The sequence below is a fragment of the Rhinatrema bivittatum genome, chromosome 5, assembly GCF_901001135.1.
Source record: "Rhinatrema bivittatum chromosome 5, aRhiBiv1.1, whole genome shotgun sequence".
NCBI lineage: Eukaryota > Metazoa > Chordata > Amphibia > Gymnophiona > Rhinatrematidae > Rhinatrema > Rhinatrema bivittatum.
This window is the reverse complement of record NC_042619.1, coordinates 239,956,247-239,977,863: the sequence shown is the minus strand read 5'-3', so window position 1 is coordinate 239,977,863 and position 21,617 is coordinate 239,956,247. Positions and strand designations below refer to the sequence as shown.

Genomic DNA, 21,617 nt, shown 5'->3' with positions numbered 1-21,617 from the left:
AAGCCTGACAGCATTGGATGCAGACCCTGAGAGAAGGCCAGCAGAGACTACAGATATTGGTGCAGGGGCTGTCGCAAGATCTGCCAATACCGCATATGGAAAAGCAGCTGGAAACCATAGAAAAGGTGGCGAGGACTGATGAAATAATGAAGCTAGAGAGCCCAGCCCAGGTAGAAGAGCCAGAGGGACCAACTCCAGTCTGGAGAGTTCCAGAAGCCTTGCAAGCTGCAGGAATGTCACCTAGCTCTGGAGATGAGACCCCATTGGGAGGATGTTGGTAGCGCTCCTTGCTCTGATCTGAGTTCTTATATGGTCCCACTGGAGAGGGACAAGTATCAGATGCAGACATTATTTGAAAGTGAGACTGAGCAAACTCCATTGGGAAGCTGTCCCATGCACTTACCACCCTTTCTGTGAAGAAGCATTTCTTTAAATTAGTTTTGCATCTTTCTCCTTTCGCCTTCATCCCATGATGACCCCCTCATTCTCGAATTTCCTTTACATTGAAAGAGGCCCATTTCCTGTGCATGTATTCATAAGAACATAAGAACTTGCCATGCTGGGTCAGACCAAGGGTCCAGCAAGCCCAGCATCCTGTTTCCAACAGAGGCCAAACCAGGCCACAAGAACCTGGCAATTACCCAAACACTAAGAAGATCCCATGCTACTGATGCAATTAATAGAAGTGGCTATTCCCTAAGTAAACTTGATTAATAGCAGTTAATGGACTTCTCCTCCAAGAACTTATCCAAAGCTTTTTTGAACCCAGCTACACTAACTGCACTAACCACATCCTCTGGCATAAAATTCCAGAGCTTTATTGTGCTTTGAGTGAAAAAGAATTTTCTCGGATTAGTCTTAAATGTGCTACTTGCCAACTTCATGGAGTGCCCCCTAGTCCTTCTATTATTTGAAAGTGTAAATAACCAATTCACATCTATGCGTTCAAGACCTCTCATGATCTTAAAGACCTCTATCATATCCCTCCTCAGCCGTCTCTTCCCCAAGCTGAACAGCCCTAACCTCTTCAGCTTTTCCTCATAGGGGAGCTATTCCATCCCCTTTATCATTTTGGTTGCCCTTCTCTGTACCTTCTTCATCGCAACTATATCTTTTTTGAGATGCGGCAACCAGAATTGTACACAGTATTCAAGGTGCTGTCTCACTATGGAGCGATATAGAGGTATTATTACATTTTCAGTTTTATTAACCATTCCCTTCCTAATAATTCCTAACATTCTGTTTGCTTTTTTGACTGCTGCAGCACACTGAGCCGGCGATTTTAAAGTATTATCCACTATGATGCCTAGATCTTTTTCCTGGGTGGTAGCTCCTAATATGGAACCTAACATCGTGTAACTACAGCAAGTGTTATTTTTCCCTATATGCAACACCTTGCACTTGTCCACATTAAATTTCATCTGCCATTTGGATGCCCAATCTTTCAGTCTTGCAAGGTCCTCCTGTAATGTATCACAGTCCGCTTGCGATTTAACTACTCTGAATAATTTTGTATCATCCGCAAATTTAATAACCTCACTCGTCACATTCCTTTCCAAATCATTTATATATATACAAGCCGTAAAGCCCGTTAAAACGGGCTACATCCCTCTGTCTCTCACCTCCCCCTCATTCTCTCTCCCCTCACTCTTCACCACCCCCCTCCCCCACCCACTTCTCTCCACCCTCCCTCTCCTCTCACTCAGTCCCTCCCTCCCTCCCTCCCACTCAGTCCCCCCTCTCCCTCCCTCCCACTCACTCAGTCCCCCCTCTCCCTCCCCCTCACTCAGTCCCCCTCTCCCTCCCACTCACTCAGTCCCACTCACTCAGTCCCCCTCTCCCTCCCTCCCACTCAGTCCCTCCCTTCACCCGCCTCCATTTCCTTCCGACGCCGTACTCGCGACTCCTCGCAGCCCACACCCACCTCCATTTCCTCCCGGCGCCGTAAGCGCGACTTCCCGCAACCCTCGCCCGGCTCCCATTAACTCCTCCCGCTCCTGCCGGCAGATCTTGGGGGGGGGGGTGTCACTCCCGCGCGCGCGGCAGTGACCCCCCCCCCCCCCGAGATCTGCCGGCAGGAGCGGGAGGAGAAGTAGCGGCGCCGCGCTGCGCGCGGTGCCGCTACTTCTCCTCCCGCTCCTGCCGGCAGATCTCGGGGGGGGGGCGCGGGAGTGACCCCCCCCCCGAGATCTGCCGGCAGATCTGGGGGGGGGTGTCACTCCCGCGCGCGCGGCAGTGACCCCCCCCCCCCCCGAGATCTGCCGGCAGATCTGGGGAGGAGAAGTAGCGGCACCGCGCGCGCGCGGCGCCGCTACTTCTCCTCCCGCTCCTGCGGCCCCACCGCCATTTTTTTTTTTCTGACCGACGTCCTTGCCCGCACATGCGCAGTAGAGCTGCGCTCTACTGTGCATTTGCGGGCCGTCAGTCACAGGCCATTTATAAGGTAGATATTGAAAAGCACCGGTCCAAGTACAGATCCCTGAGGCACTCCACTGTTTACCCTTTTCCACTGAAAAAATTGGCCAACTTCATTTCAAATTCTCTCTTCGCCTGTCTTATCAATGTTTTACACTTAACTTAACAATGCTTATGTTTTATCCTATTTTCTTCAGATGGATCCTTCTTCCAGTTTTTGAAGGATTTTTTTTGGCTAAAATAGCCTCTTTCACCTCACCTTTTAACCATGACGGTAATCGTTTTGCCTTCTTTCCACCTTTCTTTATGCGTGGAATACATATGGCCTGCACCTCTAGGATTGTATTTTTAAACAATGTCTAAGCCTGATGAATACTTTTAACCTTTGCAGCTGCACCTTTCAGTTTTTTTCTGACTATTTTCCTCATTTTATCAAAGTTTCCCTTTTGAACGTTTAGTATTAGAGCTGTAGATTTACTTATTGTCCCTCTTCCAGTTATTAGTTTAAATTCGATCATGTTATAATCACTGTTGCCAAGTGGCCCCACCACCGTTACCTCTCTCACCAAATCCTGCATTCCACTAAGAATTAAATCTGAAATAGCTCCCTCTCTTGTTGGTTCCTGAACCAATTGCTCCATGAAGCAGTCATTTATTACATCCAGGAACTTTATGTCTCTAGCAAATCGTGATGTTACATTTACCCAGTAAATACTTGGGTAATTGAAATCTCCCATTATTATTGCACTGTCAAATTGGTTTGCTTCCCTGATTTCTCTTAGCATTTCATCATCTGTCTGACCATTTTGTCTAGGTGGACGGTAGTATACTCCTATCACTATACTCTTACCCAACACACATGGGATTTCTACCCATATAGATTCTACTGAGCATTTAATCTCTTGTATGATCTTTATCCTGTTGGACTCTATACCCTCCCGGACATAAAGTGCCACACCCCCACCAAGTTGATCCTCCCTATCATTGCGATATAATTTGTACCCTGATATACCACTGTCCCATTGGTTATCCTCCTTCCACCAAGTCTCTGTGATGCCAATTATGTCAATCTCATCATTTGCTGCTATACATTACACTCTAACTCTCCCATCTTACTTCTTAGACTTCTGGCATTGGCATACAAACTTTTCAAAGTGTGTTTTTTGTTTGTATTAACAACCTGCTTTTCAGTTGTTTGGGATAATTCAGAAATCATTAGCTTCGGTGATTTTTTACATATAAGCACATGGACTATGTTTGTTTTTAATGGAACCTCTCTGTTGGGATGCCCTAACTCTCCTGTTTCATTAGTAGCCTTCAAGGATACATTTCTCCGAACCATGCACTGCTGAGTGACTGTCGGCTTTCCCCCTTGTTCTAGTTTAAAAGCTGCTCTATCTCCTTTTTGAAAGTTAGTGCCAGCAGCTTGGTTCCACTCTAGTTAAGGTGGAGCCCATCCTTTCGGAAAAGTTTCCCCTTTCCTCAAACGTTTCCCCAGTTCCTTACAAAGCTGAATCCCTCTTCCCTGCACCATCGTCTCATCCACGCATTGAAACTCTGGAGCTCTGCCTGTCTCTGGGGCCCTGCACGTGGAACAGGATGTTGCGGTCCTGCACCACGGGCAGGTCCTTACCTCTTGATTCCTGGATCTGCTCCCGCCTCCAGAGTCCTGGCTTGCGGCCTGTTTGGTGGCGCCCCGCTGGGGCAGCGCCGCCGTGGGGGTGCCGATGGATGCCCTGCTCCTAGGCATGCGCGCGCGCCACTTGGGCGCCTTTGTAGCTCGTTTCCCGCCAGTGCTGACTCCGCCCAATTCCTGACATCAGACGCCGCTGCCTTGATAAGCCGGCCGCGACCATCCAGCCTTTGCCTTGCAACGGGTTAGCATTCTGGTTTCCTGTTGCGTTGCGCCCCGGAGTGACCCGCTTGGCTACGTCACTCCATTCCTGCTTCAGTACCTGCTTGGTTCCAGTACCCGAATCTTGCTAGAATTCCTGCCTGGTTCCAGAACCTGAGTCCTGCTACAGTTCCTGCCTGGTTCCAGTACCTGAGTCCTGCTACAGTTCCTGCCTGGTTCCAGAACCCGAACCCAGTTACAGTATCACTACTGTCCTAGTTTGGTTCCAGTTACCTGTCCTGATCCACAACCCGCCTTTGTCCCAGCGGCCAGGCCCCTACGGGCTCCTCCCGGGGGGGGCTTTGGCTTCCAAGGGTGAAGCCACCTAAGTCCCAGCGGTTGGCCTCCTACGGGCTCCTCCCAGGGGAGCACCAGCTTCCAGGGTGAAGAGCATCTACGTCCCGCCTGAACATCTGACTCCCAGCCTGCTATTCATCAGAGACATTGTCCATCTCTTCCTAGTCTCCAGCAGGTCGGCCCAAGGGTCCACTAAACTGAGACTCCCACAACACAGGAAGCATTTCAGAGAATGCCACCCTGGAGGTTCTGGATTTCAGCTTCCTACCTAAAATCCTAAATTTGGCTTCCAGAACCTCTCTCCCACATTTTCCTATGTCGTTGGTGCCCACATGTACCATGACAGCCGGCTCCTCCCCAGCACTGTCTATAATCCTATCTAGGTGACGTGTGAGGTCTGCCACCTTCGCACCAGGCAGGCAAGTTACCAGGCGGTCCTCGCATCCACCTGCCACCCTGCTATCTACATTTCTAATAATCGAATCACCAACTATGATGGCTGGCCTAACCCTTCCCTCCTGGCCAGTAGCCCTGGGAAACTTGTCCTCAGTGTGAGAGGACAATACATCACCTGGAGAGCAGGTCCTTGCTACAGGCTCACTTCCTGCTACACCATTGTGATGTTCTCCTACAGGGAGACCTTTCTGATCCAAGGCAGCACTGGGGCTGCCAGACTGGATTTGGGACTTGGCTACTATGTCCCTGAAGGTCTCATCAATGTACCTCTCTGTCTGCCTGAGCTCCTCCAAGTCTGCTACTCTAGCCTCCAGAGATCGGACTTTATCCCTGAGAGCCAGGAGCTCTTTGCACCGAGTGCACACATACAATCTCTCACCGGCGGGTAAAAAATCATACATGTGACACTCAATGCAAAAGACTGGAAAGCCCCCCTCTTGCTGCTGGACTGCTACCTTCATCTTAGTTTTATTGAGTTCCTAGTTAAGTTTAGGATACTAAGGGAGTTGGAATGAGAGTACTTTAAATTTACAGGTGAATTTACTAATTAATCAGCTAGTGTCCTACAAGGGGATGATTAAACTTTCAATAAGGGCTAGTACAATAGTATGATTTAGCTAAGACCCTGATTGATTTTTAATGAGAAAGTGTCTCGTGCCTAAAAATCAAGGGTTGAGTGGGTGGGAAAGACAGACACTAGAATTAACTGTCTCTGGCTTGCTTATTATCTCAGATACACACAAGCTCTAAAGAATATAGCCCTTAATTTCACCTTTCACCAAGCCCAAAAATTTCTGAAAGCTATACTTACCAATCCTCTTTAACCACCGTTAAATTAATCTTCACTCAGTTAATGGGACTCAAACGCTGGTCTCTTGGTGTAGAGCCCACTGCTTTAACCACTAGACTATTCCTCCCTCCTAATCAAATAGAGGATTACTTTTAAAGCTATCCTGCTTGTGTTCAAAGGCATCAATGAGCTCACACCCCCCCACCCCAGTCTTAATGCAGCATTAAAACTGTATCTACCTTCATGCTGTCTACGATCATCAAATCAACATCTACTGACCGTACCCTCTCCTAAAATAATTTGCCTCGATGAGACTAGGGAAAAGCTTTTTTATGTTCAGGGCCCACTGTTATGGAATTCCCTTCCCCTTAAATTAAAAGAGGAAGTTTTATTACCAAAGTTTAGAAAGCTTCTTAAGGCACACTTATTTTATCAGGCGTTTATGAATGCATAGTTGCTGGAACATTCTATTGAACAGTCTATGATGTTCTTAGCTCAATATTTTGGAGTGGTCCCTAAGATCAGTTTGTTTAATTGTTATTTTTGTTTTTAGTTTTTATTATTTTATTGTCTTATTACTTTGTCTGTCTTTCATGGATTGTATTTTTTATGAGTTTATTATTTTTATGAGCTTATTATGAATGTCACTTCTGTTAAACCACACAGGAATTTTGATATGCGGTATATAAATATTTTAAATACATAAGGAATGCTTCTAGAATGAATAAAGCTGTTGTTGTTTTTGTAAATAGAAATGAATTAGCAAACCAAGTCATTTCAAAGAGTATTGTTTTAGATGATACTTTTGTTTCTGTTATGCCTCTGTCATCCCCTTCCATTAGAGTTGTTATTTCAAATATGCCACCTTTTTTGAGTTATGAACAATTAGCAAGAGACTTGGCCAGGTACAGGAAGCTAACAGATCATTTAAAATATTCCTTCAGGCTTTAAAACAGAGAAAATAAAACATGTTATGTCTTTTAGAAGGCATGTCTATGATTTTGCATAGTGCTAACAAGATTTTGAATGTTTCTTTGAAATATAGAATTGAGGACTCTGATTACATTGGGGTACAATTTAAAAGACAGCGTGTGCACGTACTTTTGTTCGCGCATCAGGCGCAAACAAAAGTACGCTGGATTTTATAAGATACGCGCGGCTACGCGCGTATCTTATAAAATCCGGGGTCGGCGCGCGCAAGGGGGTGCACGTTTGTGCAACTTGCGTGTGCCGAGACCTGCGCGCGCTGCCCGTTTCCTCCGAGGCCGCCCCCCCGAGGCCACCCCCCCACACCTTCACCTACCTAACCCATCCCCCTGGCCCTATCTAGACCCCCCCTACCTTTATCTGAAAAGTTACTACTGCCTCCGGGCAGTAGTAACTTATGCGCGCCGGCGCAGCAGGCCCCGACACAGGCCGCTGTGTCGGGGCACTCGGCCACGCCCCCGGACCGCCCACACACCCCTGAACACGCCCCCGATCCAATCCCACGCCCCCTGGCCACGCTCCCGACCGCCCCTTTTTGCAAGCCCCGGGACTTACGCGCGTCCCGGGGCTTGCGCGTGCTGACGAGCCTATGCAAAATAGGCTCGTCAGCACGCAGGGGGGTTTTAAAAGGGTTACGCGGGTACCTTATGCGCGTAACCCTTTTAAAATCCGGCCCATTGTGTTTGCTAGCACAGAAGATATGAAGTGTTTTCACTGTAGAAATGTGCCTCATTCAGTGAAACAATGTCCAGAGAAGAAAAGGCAGGAGGAAGCCAGAACAGAGTTGGTAGCTGAGAATGAAACTGCTTCAGATGGTGACTCAGAGGTTGAGGCTTAAGGCAGTGAACGTGGATCAGGGAATGAGTCCCAGGCTGCTTCTGAAGCAGAAAGTGTAATGGAGGCTGGGAAATACCTCCGATGCTGCTGTGTCATTGCCAGAAGCAGTGGGGGAGGGGCTGCTAGCAAAAAAAAGACCTCTGAAGCCAGAACTGTCTCAAGCTACTGAGGTAACTGCAAAAAAAGACCTAACTGAATTCCTGATAAAGGAGAAAATATAGTATCCCAACCTCCCAGTACTGATACAGAGAAAATTATTGTGGAATTAGAGAAATCAGGTGATCCTGTTGAAGAGGCAAGCACCTCAGAGAGTAATACCTCTAAAAATGTGGATGGTGTGTTTACAACCCCTGAGCTGCTGCCTCCATAGACTCAACAAACTGTTACCTTAGGTCATGCTGTAGCTCTGTCTCTCAGCTCTGTCAGAGAGACACAGACAGACCGATTCAGTAAAGTCCGCGGGAGAGCGGGCACAGGCCACTCGCCTGTGCACGCGATACAGTATTTAAATGAGGCCCGGCGGTAGAAACGGGCAAAAGGAGGCGCTAGGGACACTAGCGCGTCCCTAGCGCCTCCTTTTTGACAGGAGCGGCGGCTGTCAGCAGGTTTGACAGCCGACACTCAAGTTTGCTGGCATCAGTTCTCGAGCCCGCTGACAGCCACAGGCTCGGAAACTGGACGTCGGCAAAATTGAGCGTCCGGTTTTCGACCCGACAGCCGCCGGCCAACTTCCAATTTTTTTTTCTTTAACTTTTTTTACTCTTCGGGACCTCTGACTTAATATCGCCACGATATTAAGTCGGAGAGTGCACAGAAAAGCAGTTTTTACTGCTTTTCTGTGCACTTTCCCGGTGCCGGAAGAAATTAGCGCCTACCTTTGGGTAGGCGCTAATTTCTGAAAGTAAAATGTATGGTTTGGCTGCACATTTTACTTTCTGTATCGCGCGGGCATACCTAATAGGGCCATCAACATGCATTTGCATGTTGAGGGCCCTATTAGGTTCGGCGGGTTGGACGCGTGTTTTCCGCCCCTTACTGAATAAGGGTAAGGGAAAACACGCGTCCAATGGCAGGTTAACAGTGCGCTCCGTCGGAGCGCACTGTACTGTATCGGCCTGAGAGTGAGCTGGATTCTGAAAGTGATGAGGATCTCACTAATTCTCAGAGCCATGATCTACCTGCTGGGCAGAACATTGAAGGGGCTTATTCATTAGAGAGCATTAAAACTTTTCTCAAAAAATACCAAGGAGAAATGTCATATGGATGTAAAAAAGACTTTCCCATATCTGAATTTATTCCTGATTTCTGCTCAGCATATTTTGAGCAGAATCTCATTGACAGAGTTTGTAAGCAAAAGCAATACAGATTTTTAAAAATGATGAACAAAGTTCGTAAATCTTTAAATAGTAACAATGATGGGGATTAATAAGCAGATAATTTTTCTATTTTCTGTCCTATGCATTGTTTCTCTGGATGCTTTGTGTAGCATTTCATTACATTCATATACAATGAGCACTAAAATAATCTGTGCTACCCTGAATGTTATCGAATATAGGAGCATTAACAAACGAGCTACAGTTTTTGAATACTTGGTACAGAAGAAAATAAATATTTCCTTGTTACAAGAAACATAGACTGATGAAGAAAATCAGGCAGATTGGTGCAAAGACCGGAAAGGAGAAGTGTTTCTCAGTCATGGCTCATATATAAGTACAGAGCTTGCTGTCTTATTCTCTGAGAACTTGAAACTTGAGCCAGTTGTAGTATTAAAATAAGATTCATAAAGGTTCAAGCAAATTTCAGTCAGCATCAGATTTGTATAATAAATGTCTATGCACCTGTTGGAAAAGAAAGGGTTCTGTTTTATCAAAGGTTGAACACTCTTATAAAAAAAACTGTGTGATAATTGTCTTATTCTTAGGGGAGATTTTAACTGTACTGTTGATGGAAATAATGATAGGGATCATTTGGAACCCCACCCTATGTCTGCTAAAGAGCTATTGTCTATTATAAATGTTAATGATCTTATAGATGTATGGAGGAATTGTAATCCAAAGACTAGACAATACACATGGTTGAGCAATAGCACCAACCATCTATCCATACTTAGCAAGGCTTGACAGATTTTACATTTTGAGAAATCAATTAAATTTATTGTCTGGCTGTAAAATTGTTCCTACGGGGTTTTCTAACCATAGCATGGTTGTCTTTCATGTTAATTTACCCTCCAGAAATGATCAAAGTTGCTACTTGCGCTTTAATACACGTCTGCTACAAGTTTTGAATTTTGTAAAATGCTTTAAATTTGTTTTGGAATGAGTGGTCAAAAACAAAAGAAACATTCTTATCTTTAAACCAAAGGTGGGATGCTGGCAAAGCTCAAATTAGATTGTTTTGTTAATAATATACAGAGCAAGTGGCAATGAGCCTAAATCAAAGCATGAAGGAGTTGGAGGAAGAAATAGATAGAATTAAAAAATCTCTTGAAAATAAGTATAATGTTAGGCTATATGAATTTGAACTGTAAGAAGAAATTATTAATGAATCTGTTAGATAGCAAGGTAGAGGGTGCACTAGCACGAGCTCGTTTTCAAGGATTGAATGAAATGGATGGACCTAACCGATTCTTTTTTTGGGCTGAAAAAGAAAGTTGCAGAACGAAAAATCATTATAAATTTAAAAACACCAACAGGACAAGAATTGTTGCAACCTGCGGAGATCCAGAGATGTGCTGCAGTTTTCTACTTAGAGTTGTATGCGGCGGAGGCTGTAAACACCTCTGAGACTTGGCAGTTTCTTCAGGATCTCCCAGAGATGTCATCAGAAGAGTCAGAAGGAATTGAGGACGTCCTCATCCTCACTGAGCTCTCAGTTGTCATTTTAAAGCACCAGGCATTGATGGACTGCCCACAGAGTTTTTATAAGCACTTTTGGTCAGTGCTGGGACAGGAACTTTTTTTTTGAGTGTTTGAGGAAAGCATTATGGAGAAAGAGTTGCCTCTAAGTTGCAGAAGGGCTGTTATCACCCAAGAAAGGAGACCCTAGCAACTTACAGGCCGATACAGTAAAGCGCGCTCAGCTGAGTGCACTGTTTAACTCGCAGTTGGACGCACGTCTTGGATGCGCGTTCACTACTTCTTACCCAATAAGAGGTTTAGCGCATCCAAAACACGCGTCCAACCCCCCAAAACTAATAGCGCTCATCAGATGCAAATGCATATTGATGAGGCTATTAGTTATTCGCCCCAGATACAGAAAAAAAAAATGTGCGCCTAATCTGCACACTTTATGCTCAGAAATTAGCACCTGCCCTTGGGCAGGCATTAATGTCTGAGCAGCCCAAAAACGTGTACAGAAAAGCAGAAAATACTGCTTTTCTGTACATCCTCTGACTTAATATTGTGGTGATTTTAAATCGGAGGAACCAAAAGGTAAAAAAATAAAACAAATTTTAACAAAAGTGTGTTGGCAGTCAGGTTAGGAAAATGGACGCTCGATTTTACAAGCGTCCATTTTCCAAACCCGCTGACAGCCACCTCTCCTGGACTCCCGCTGCTAAGGAGGCACTAGGGTGCGCTATTGTCCCTGGCGCCTCCTTTTTAGTGCAACCCCTCATTTAAATACTGTATCGTGCATCCAGGAGAGGTAGCTGAGCGCACATTAGGAAATCAGGTGTTCAACACTGAGCGCCTGTTTTCCGCAGACTTTACTGTATTGGCGTGATGAAGAACTGGAGGCTAGTGTCTCTCCTTTGCTCTGATTATAAAAACTTTTCTAAAGCCCTGGCATACAGACTAAAGAAAGTTATTGGCTCAGTGGTGCACCCTAACCAAACCTATTGCATACCTAACATCCAATTTGGATAATGTATTCCTAATGTGAGACATTGTAGCTGTATCCAAAGTTTTCAGTTTGAATTTTGGTCTTATTTCCTTAGATCAAGAGAAGGCTTTTGATCATGTTGATCATACTTATCTTCTGAAAACTCTGAATGCTTTTGGTTTTGGGCCCAGCTTTGTCTCTTGTATCAGTTATTATATTCAAACATATACAGTCTGATTACAGTAAATGGAGGTTTAAGATTCGACAGGGCTGCTGTTTAGCAGGGATGTTATATTCCCTATCCTTTGAACCTTTACTGTGTACATTGAGGACATATCTTTCTAGAATCTCTTGGCCTTTTCCAGAGAGTGAGTCTTTGAAGGTGGCAGCATAAGCTGATGATGTTACGGTTTTTGTAAAAAATGAGAGGGAGGTGAAGATTCTAACAGAGTGTCAAAACACTTTTGAAAAAAGTGTCTTTAGCTCATATCACCTGCGAGAAAAGTGAAACACTTTTATTGGGAGATTGGAAAAATGCACAGCCTCCTAGGCTACCGGGTGTGCTAGAATGGAATACAGTAGGTTTCAAAATGCTCAGAGTCTATCTAGGGATTGCTGCTATCAAACAGAACTGGGAGGAAATCCTAGACAAAGTTAAAGGAAGGTTACAGAGATGGCAGTGACTTTTATCCAATCTCTCTTTTAGGGGGTGAGTTCTAATAATAAATAATTTAGCCTCATCAATGTTGTGGCATAGAATTACTGTTTTAGACCCACCTCCTTTACTTCTAGAGAGAACTCAGAGAGTTTTACTGGATTTTTTTTCTGGGATAGTAACCACTGGTTAAAACAGAGTATCCTGTTTTTGCCTGTAGTGGAAGGTGGTCAGGGGCTGATTGACCTTGTGAGCAGAACAGCAGCTTCCAGGCTTCAATCCCTGCAAAGATTATTGTTCTCTAAAGAGCCTCTCTCTTGGAGACAGACAGCTTTCACCTTCTTGCAGAGAGTAGAGCGACTAGCATATAATAGAGAACTGTTTTTGATTGATATCGAAAAGGTTGATGAGGCTGGACTACCTGTGTTTTACCAATTCATTTTAAATACATAGAACTCCTGAAGGTCAGAAAAGAGGATAGAAATTTAAGCTTACCAGAACTCCTAGAGAAATCTCTTTTCCATAACCCTTTTCTGGGTATAGAAAGTTTCAGTTCATGAAGCCTGGTATCATTATTCATTGCTGCAGGAATAACAAAAAAATCATCATCTGGTAGATTATGATAATTTCAGGTGGATGTCAAAGAATTCATTATCTAATGTATTAGACATTAAATCTATTCATTATGTTAAAAATCTCTTGTTGGAAATAAAGTCTGCTCTTCCTAAAGAATGTTTAGAGGAGTTACAAACATGTTTTTTAGAGAAGCATCTTCCTGACAGATTCCCTGTTTTGCCTTCTCTGATAGTATCACCTAGAATAGAGCAGCAGGCTGCTGATAAACCTGCCCATTTATTAGTTTTTAAAGATATGTATAAGCTCTCTTTCAATATAGTAGGTAAAAATAAGCTCTACATATTTGCTATAAAAGTCAGACACTATCAACAGCTCAAGAGTACTCCAGATACCATTTGGAGAGATGAATTAAGGATGGATACGTCTATAAAACCTGCTGGAGATCCCTGTATAAGCTTCCGATCCCAAAACGCTCTAGTGATCTCCAGTGAAGAGTCCTACATGGGATCATCGCTACCAATATGTTTGAGAAGCATCTAAACCCTGTGGTGACAGAGACTTATCCTTTTTGCTCAGAGAAGGAAAACATTTTTCACATGTTCCTGCAGTGTCCTAAGTTAAAATCTCTTTTTGATCTTATGAAGAACATTTTTTTCCTTGTTTGATATTCAATGTTTTTATATTTGGAATTAATTATCAGCATCAAAAAAGATATCTTGTGTGATTGCCAATATTCTGTTGAGGCAAGGAAAACTGGCTATTTTAAAAAGTAGAGAAAACAAAATTGCTGGTTCAGGACTGGAAAATACTCTTGTTTTCCATTTCTTAATTGTTTCGAGAATTAAACTAGAATACAAATATTGTAACATGGTTCATAATACTAAAAAATTAACATTTTTGATGGGGATTTGATATTGAATTTATAAATATTTATTTTGTTTGAATTTTTATATGCAATTTTTAATTTTTATATTTCATAACTTTGGCTTTTGTACTGAAATTAAAGCATTTTAAAAGTCAAAGTCTCTCTCTCTCTCTCTCTCTCTCTCTCTCTCCAGCAGCCCGAACTGTCTCAGCTTGCAATGTGAAAATAATGCAGGTGTGATAAATGTAACAAATTGCGGAAAAATACTTATGTGATACCAGGAAAATTACTCAAACCATTCCTCTTTTTTTATCGCAGGGCTATTTCCGCAATGTTAATAGCATTGTAATAAATCTAGGTCTCAGTTTGTAGTCTAGATCAGCGATTCTCAAACGGTGTGTCGCCAGGTATGTCGCGGCTCCCGGTGTCCCACTGGCCCGGTTATGCTTCCCCCATTCCCTGCTCCCGTGGGCCAGTGGCAAGCCTCCTGCAATCTTCCTGCCCCCACACAGGCCAATCGGAAGCTTTCTCCCTTCTACCTGCCAGTGGGAGTAGGAAGAAGGGAGGAAGCTTCTGATTGGCCGGTGAGGCAGGAAGAAGGGACATAGCATAGGCCGGGGATGGGGGGTTGGGAGGAGTGGAAGTGTCGAAGCGAGGCCACCACAGGAGCTCATCCCCATGGCGATGAAGAAGCCCGACCCAATGAAGCAAGGCCACCACGGGAGCTCATCCCCGTGGCAGTGAAGAGGAAACCCGACCCTGATGGAGCAAGGCCACCACAGGATCCCATCCCCATGGTGGCAAAGAGGAAGCCTGACCCTGGCCAAGCAAGGCCACCACGACAGCCCATCCCCTTGGCAGTGAAGAAGCCCGACCCAATGAAGCAAGGCTGCCATGGGAGCTCATCCCCATGGCAGTAAGAGGAAACCCGACCCCGATGGAGCAAGGCCGCCACGGGAACCCATCCCCGTGGTGGCAAAGAAGAAACCCAACCCCGATGAAGCAAGGCCGCCACGGGAGCTTATCTCCGAGGCAGCAAAGAAGAAACCCGACCCCGACGAATCAAGGCCACCATGGGATCCCACCCCCGTGGTGGCAAAGAGAAAGTCTGACCTTGGCCAAGCAAGAACACCTCGGGAGCCCATCCTCGTGATGGCAAAAAAGAAGCCCCGCTGAAGTAAAGCCACTGCGGAACTGGAGCCCATCCCTGCAGCAAAGGAAGAAGAGGTTTGGCGGTGAGGCCCAGTGCATACATGTGTGGGTGTGAATGTGTGTGAGTGTGAATTAGAGTCTGGGTGAGGGCTGGTGTGTGTGGGTGTGAATGGGAGCCTGGGTGAGGGCGGGTGTGTGTGGGTGAGGATGTGAATGGAGCCTGGGTGAGGGCTGGTGTGTGTGGGTGTGAATGGGAGCCTGGGTGAGGGCTGGTGTGTGTGGGTGTGAATGGGAGCCTGGGTTAGGGCTGGTGGGTGTGGGTGTGAATGGGAGCCTGAGGGAGGGCTGATGGGTGTGGGTGTGAAGGGGAGCCTGGGTGAGGGCTAGTGAGTGTGGGTGCGAAGGGGTGCCTGGATGAGGGCTGGTGAGTGTGGGTGCGAAGGGGATCTTGGGTGAGGGCTGGTGGGTGTCGGTGCGAAGGGGTGATTGGGTGAGGGCTGGTGGGTGTGGGTGTGGGTACGAAGGGGTGCCTGGGTGGGAGCTGGTGTGTGGGGTGCAAAGGGCTGCCTGGGTAGGGGCTGGTGTGAGTGGGTGCGAGAGCATGTGTGTGACTGAGAGACCAGGACTGGTCATGGGGGTCTAAGAAGAGGACTGTGAGGACAGAGCTTCAGCAGCCGCTGCTGCTTCTGGTGTGTGCTTTTGGCCTGCAAGAGAAAGGAGTAGGAGAGTTGCTGGAGATGGTAAGTAAAGGTGGCTTTTTAAGTTAATTTTCTTGATTCGACTTCCATTTTAATTATTGGGTATTATTTAATCTGTTTTGAAATATTTAATTGGTATTTGGACAGTTTTTAAATAATTGCTGGATGTTATTCTGTTCATCAGCTGTTTTGTAACATTTATTAGTATAGTTTTACAATTATTTCTGTGTGGGGCTCTATAGCAGCTTGGCTTATTCGGTTTTCGCAATAGGAAGTATATTGGTGTTTAGGGCCTGGTTTAATATTTGTAGTGTTACCTTTTCATAGATACCTTTTCATAGATAACCTTTTCATAGATAGGTTGTTACTGTTGGAGTGTATGTCATAATGCAGATGTAACTTTGTGCAGATCCTGGGACTGTGTTAGGTGCTATATTTCTCTTTCCATTTCTCCAGGTTCACACTGCATGCAGAGTGGCTTTTTTTGTTTTCCATTCCAGTTTCTGTCTCCATATTTATAATTTGTGGGTTTTCTGTACTTGGTGAAGGGTGTGTGATCGAGGTGAGGTATTTAACTGGTGTGTAGGCATTTGTATCAATCTTATTTGTTGTGTTTTCTCAATAGGATATGCATTAGTGGTAAATTACTGTCTTTTCATAAGGAAGGCTTTTTTGCCTGGTAGTAAAGGGAGTTTGTTTTACTTTTACTGAGATGTCACGAGAACCAGAATATCTTTTTTGTATGGTGAGTTGTATGGGTAATGACCTAGTTCTGTTCTGACCCATTGTTGGGGGTCAAGGGGGTTCCTGTGGATGCAGAGTGCATGTTTACATATAGCCCCATGACAGTCACATGTTCAGTATGTCACGCATGTGAGAACCATCTGTCAGGTGAGTCCCGGCCGAAAAAAGGTTGAGAACCACTGGTCTAGATGACTGAGAGGAGCTACTAATTGATACAAATTACTTGTGGCTCAGCCACAGAGTGAAGTAGGACGAGTTTGCTGTTGTTGAAAAGGTCTCAAGAGTTCTTTGCAGGAAGGCCCTTGCTCCCACTGTAATGCAGCTCTGAGACCTAGGGCCGAGCCTGCCTGCAGCTGATTCCCACAGGTTCCAGCTGCCCCAGCTAAAGATTTTCCATTCTGTTGTGCCAGCCTTGGCTCTACCCCTCCCTGCTGATGTCATCTGGAGGGACATTTTAAGGTTGCCCCAGAAGGGGGGACCATCAGGAGCTCACCCCTCAGAAGCACCCAGAAGACTACAGGTTTAAGATCTGGTAGTTTGTAGGGATTGGGTGGAGTGAAGGTTTTGATAGGTGTGAGGTTTATAATTAGATGTATTTTAGCCCCCTACCTCCCTAGTGAGAGTGGGGTTGTCAGGGCCTTAATTTTGTATTTGATGTTATTGTAATATACATTATGCATTGCATTTTATGATTGAACTGTTGCACACATTGGGGTAGATTTCCAAACCGCGCGAATTGGCGTACTTTTGCTGGCGCATCAGGCGCAAGCAAAAGTATGTGGGATTTTAGTAGATACGCGCGTAGCCGCGCGTATCCGCTAAAATCCTGCATCGGCGCGCGCAAGGCTATCGATTCTGTATAGCCGGCGCGAGCCGAGCCGCGCAGCCTACCCCCGTTCCCTCCGAGGCCGCTCCGAAATCGGAGCGGCCTCGGAGGGAACTTTCTTTTGCCCTCCCCTCACCTTCCCCTCCCTTCCCCTACCTAACCCACCCGCCCGGCCCTGTCTAAACCCCCCCCCCTTACCTTTGTCGGGGGATTTACACCTCCCGGAGGGAGACGTAAATCCCCGCGCGCCAGCGGGCCGCTAGCGCGCCGGGACGCAACCTGGGGGCAGGTACGGAGGGCGCGGCCACGCCCCCGGACCGCTCCCGGCTGTAACCACACCCCCGGGCCCGCCCCCAAAACGCTGCCGACACGCCCCCAAAACGCCGCGCCGACCGGGCCCGCCCCCGACACGCCCCCCTCGCCAAACCCCGGGACTTACGCGAGTCCCGGGGTCTGCGCACGCCGGTAGGCCTATTGAACATAGGCGCACCGGCGCGCAGGGCCCTGCTCGCCTAAATCCGCCCGGATTTAGGCGGATTTAGGCGAGCAGGGCTCTGAAAATCCGCCCCTTTGAGTATGGGTTTTTACCTGCTGAAAGGCATGACCCAAAACAAAATTAAATGTAGAGCTTCATTTAGTTCTATGGGAAGTAGAACCGACTGTTAAAGAAATTCTTTTGGGTTGTGTGGCATTGCCTCAGTGGAAGTAAAGTTATGAATCTGAGAGCTGGCAGTGGTCCTCTTGGAACCAGGGGAGTTCAGGATTGAAACATGCTTCTAAAAATTGAAAGAAAAAAGTGTTAATTAAGTAAAAGGTTATACACAACCCCTTTCCAAAAACCCGACTGGCCGAAAGCACAGTAAAAAAAGAACAATGAGACGGTTTACAATGTTCAGTCTGAGCCCTTCAGAAACAATTCTGTCCACAGGTGGAAAATGAGTTTAAAAAGTATGTTGTTTGTGGAGAACAAACGTCCTGTGCATGGGCGGGAGAGAAGGGCCAGACTGGAACGAATACTATCGGTTGCGGTTAGCTGACCCTCAGAGTGAGGCGGGGAGACAGTTCTCTCTGTGTTTTTTTATAATGTAATAGTTTTATTCCTTTTAGAGATTTTAATTTTATTGATCAAGATATTATTTGTATTTTTATTCTGTCTTTTATATTTTAGTTTATTGAATTTATTATTATTATTTTGATTTTGATTTTTATGGCTGTAAACCGCTTTGTTCAGTCTTTGATTGGTAAAACGGTATATAAATGTGTTAAATAAATAAATAGTAGAAACCCGCAAAACCTATTAGAGGTGACATTTCATGCGTACCTCATGTGTAAGCTCCCTGAAACGGTTCCTGTTCAGGTGCTCAAGAGGAGGTTTCGAAGGAGCCGGGCTTTGGTGTGAGAGGGGTCGGGGACGCTTGCGCCGTCGCCGTGTTTTGTGTGCGAGCGGCAGCTGCGGAACGCCGCGTGCCTGGTCTAGTTTCCAGCCGAATCCCCCTGGGAGGAGTGGGGAGGACACCCCCCCTCCCCCCAGTTGTGTGTATGTGTGTGTGGGAGATACGTTTCGGAATTTGAATGCCTGCCGGCGACTAGTTTTGCGCGGTTTGTCTTTTAGAGAAGGATGCGGACCTGTTGGAAGCCTACCGCTTCCCGAGGATAATTGGCCACCTCGCAGACTACCTCAGGGGATGGAAAGGAAACGTCCTTTCCAGTTTACCTCTAGGTCATCGGCGGAAGATGGTCGTGCCCGTGGACAGGCACGGCGAGGCTTGGTGGGAGTGCGGCCTGAGAATAGGTTAGGGCCGAAGCACAAGAGAATCCAGAGGGCTGGGAGGTGCCTTCATCTCCCGGAGCAGCAGCAGCAGCAGCTGGTGCACCTCCACAAACACGTGAGCCTCACACTCAGTCTTGCACAAAATCTGATCGGACTGTGTTTGTTTGGAGGGGGGCGGCAGAAGGTTCCTGTGCATGGGCCGCTTTTGTCGATTTTTTTGGATGGGGCTGGTTAATTACAGATACACCCTGGGCTATCTTAAAATAAGTTTGAAAGTAATAACCGCTTTTTAAGATATTTTCGCTTGTTTCAAGGGAAAACGCAAATGCAATCCCTTGAGAAGCTGTAGGAAGAAAAGGAGAGGGTATTGTATTCGTAGAAGTCTTGAGCTACCAATGAAAAGAAACGAGCTAATTCTAAATAAATAATATAAATAATCCATATGGCTTTCTTGCTGCTTACTTAACTCGAGTTCACTGTTTATAAACGCCGGATGCAGAATTTGAGTACTCTAAACAGTTATAAGGGTAGAAAAGTTAATCTGTTGTAAAGTTGTTGAGGCTTGTATTAACCTTGCTAAAGTTCCTTGAACCTTCAAAACTTGAAGTGTTCCAACCACAATAAAATGACTTTTGTAAGAAAGTGAAGCATTGGTTCAGACACCTGTTAAAGTAAGTATTTGAATGGGAGGTTCAGAATTGTACATACTCCCTGTACTGTGCTTAGTTAGCAGTCCCATTCCTGTTCTAATTTGTCTTTCTTTGCCTGGCCTCCAGCCTGCCATTCCTGTCTCTGGGAACAGCATTGATTGGGTATGACGCTGCTTTAGCATCTTGTTTAAAATTGTATTTACCTAACTGAAGGTGGAGGTTTCTTAGACAAGTGCTCCCATAGATTGGGGGCAGCAACACTGTGGCCTGGGAAAAACAGAGGGGAAACTTCAGCTGCTTACCCGTCTGCAGTCACCCGCTTTACAGTAATAGAATATTCTTCTTTCCGCGCTTCCTGCAAGCTGTCAAGCAGTACCAAAAGTGGGGAATACCCCAGAGGTGGGTTGTTTGTGTTTCTGGAGCATTACAGTATTGTTGAGATAATCTCTGGATGAATGGCACTTTAAGAAAGCCAAATATATTAGTCTCATACCTGACCCTCCTTGCTAGTGATTCTGCAGACAGGTAGTTCCATTTTAAGGAACATCCATCAAAGCTACATTGCGAACAGTTTAGATCACGTGGCCTGTAATATGAAGATGTTTACTGCCAAACTAGGAGAGGATGAAAGAAAATTACATCCAAATACTGATCTTTTTTGTTTTGAAAATCAGAAACTTATTCTTTTGATTTCAGAAAAGAGGAGAACTGCTTTTCCATTTAATCCATGGGAATTTTGTGAAGATGAAAGATGAACCGAAGCCTGGCTTACAATGAATGTCTTGTTTTTCTGCAGCAGGTCTCAGTTCTACAAGCTGGAGATGTAGCTCACAGCGAGCCAGTGAGAGGTGTCTTATGCTGTGGCTGGGCTGGGCTTGGCTCCCTCTCATTCTTTTATCAGCTTTCAAGAGTTATTGCCAGAACTCCTCTGACTTCATTTCACCCCTGAAACCTGCCAAAAATAAACAGAATCAACAGCCAGAGTCCAGATCTTCCCGCACTGAGCAAGGCTTCAACTAGCCGGACGTGACTTGCCATCAGAACTTGCCCCCGGGGCTGGCTAAGGTCGTGCTCCAGAGCTCCCGATCCTAAAAGCTGGAGTAAGATGTTAAGACTGGGACACGAGGAAGCGCAGCTGGGACCTGACCGATCGGAGCTCGCCGCTGCCAGCAGCTACAGCCAGGGGTTCTCAGAGCAGGAGCAGCCTGGAGCTGCCATGAACGCCCCTGGGCCAGGGGGGCAGCAGCTGCTGCGGAGCAAGATCAACAGCAGGGAACGGAGAAGGATGCAGGACCTGAATGTGGCCATGGACGCCCTGCGGGAAGTGATCCTGCCTTACTCTGCTGCCCACTGCCATAGCTCCCCTGGGAGGAAGCTCTCCAAGATTGCTACACTGCTTCTGGCCCGCAATTACATCGTGCTGCTGGGCAGCTCGCTGCAGGAGCTGCGGCGGCTCCTGGGCGAGCTCAATGGCCCCACAACTCCACGCCTCCTGCTGCCCCTCTTTGCCACTCCAGGCTCTGTCTTTCTCAGGGCTCCGGAGCCCGTGCGCTGCAGCAAGTACTTGTCTGTGGCCCTGGAGGAGCCAGACCGCCCGCAGTACCAGTTGCCACCAACAGGGGGTGCACTCTGCAGCTGTGTGGTCTGCAGGCTGCCCACGTTCCTACCCCTGGCACCGCTGTCCAAGTAAAGTCCCCCACCTTGCAGGACGGAGACGGTTTATGTGCATCAGGGGGCCATGGGATGGAGGGGGGGGTCCCTATCGAGCTGGAGCAATGCAGAAGAGAGACCCTCGCCCCACAAAGACCTGCAACACCTCCACTGCTTGTACTCCTAAAAAGAGCACTACTTTCTTTCTCTGTCAGATCAAGAACACAAACTCAAATCAAGATTCTTCCAACAGAAAGAGAAAAAAAAATAATAGACTGCAAGTGTACTGTTTGCATACCCGAGAAGCTGGGCTCATTTATACCATCAGTTGCAGTACAGGATTGGCACAGCAGCCCAGGTATGAGGGCACTGCCTCTCATTTATGACAATGAAACTTCAGGTTTTCTGGATTTGATGTTTTTCTGTTATACTGTTATGTCCTTTAAACCCTAGGGGTGAAAAGGACCGGCTAAAAAAAAAAAAAAAATAGAGAAACTAGAGATCCGTTGCTTTGAAGAGTTCAGATTTTCAT

The 21,617-nt window shown here is 46.2% G+C and overlaps 1 protein-coding gene across 1 annotated transcript; it reads left to right on the top strand.

The window, feature by feature from the left end:
• The first annotated feature begins 20,492 nt into the window (after positions 1-20,492).
• Positions 20,493-21,412, top strand: OLIG1 (oligodendrocyte transcription factor 1). The gene has a single exon (XM_029601750.1). It carries the CDS (start codon positions 20,541-20,543, stop codon positions 21,123-21,125), a length of 585 nt encoding a protein of 194 aa, XP_029457610.1. The 5' UTR covers positions 20,493-20,540; the 3' UTR covers positions 21,126-21,412.
• The last annotated feature ends 205 nt before the right edge of the window (positions 21,413-21,617 follow it).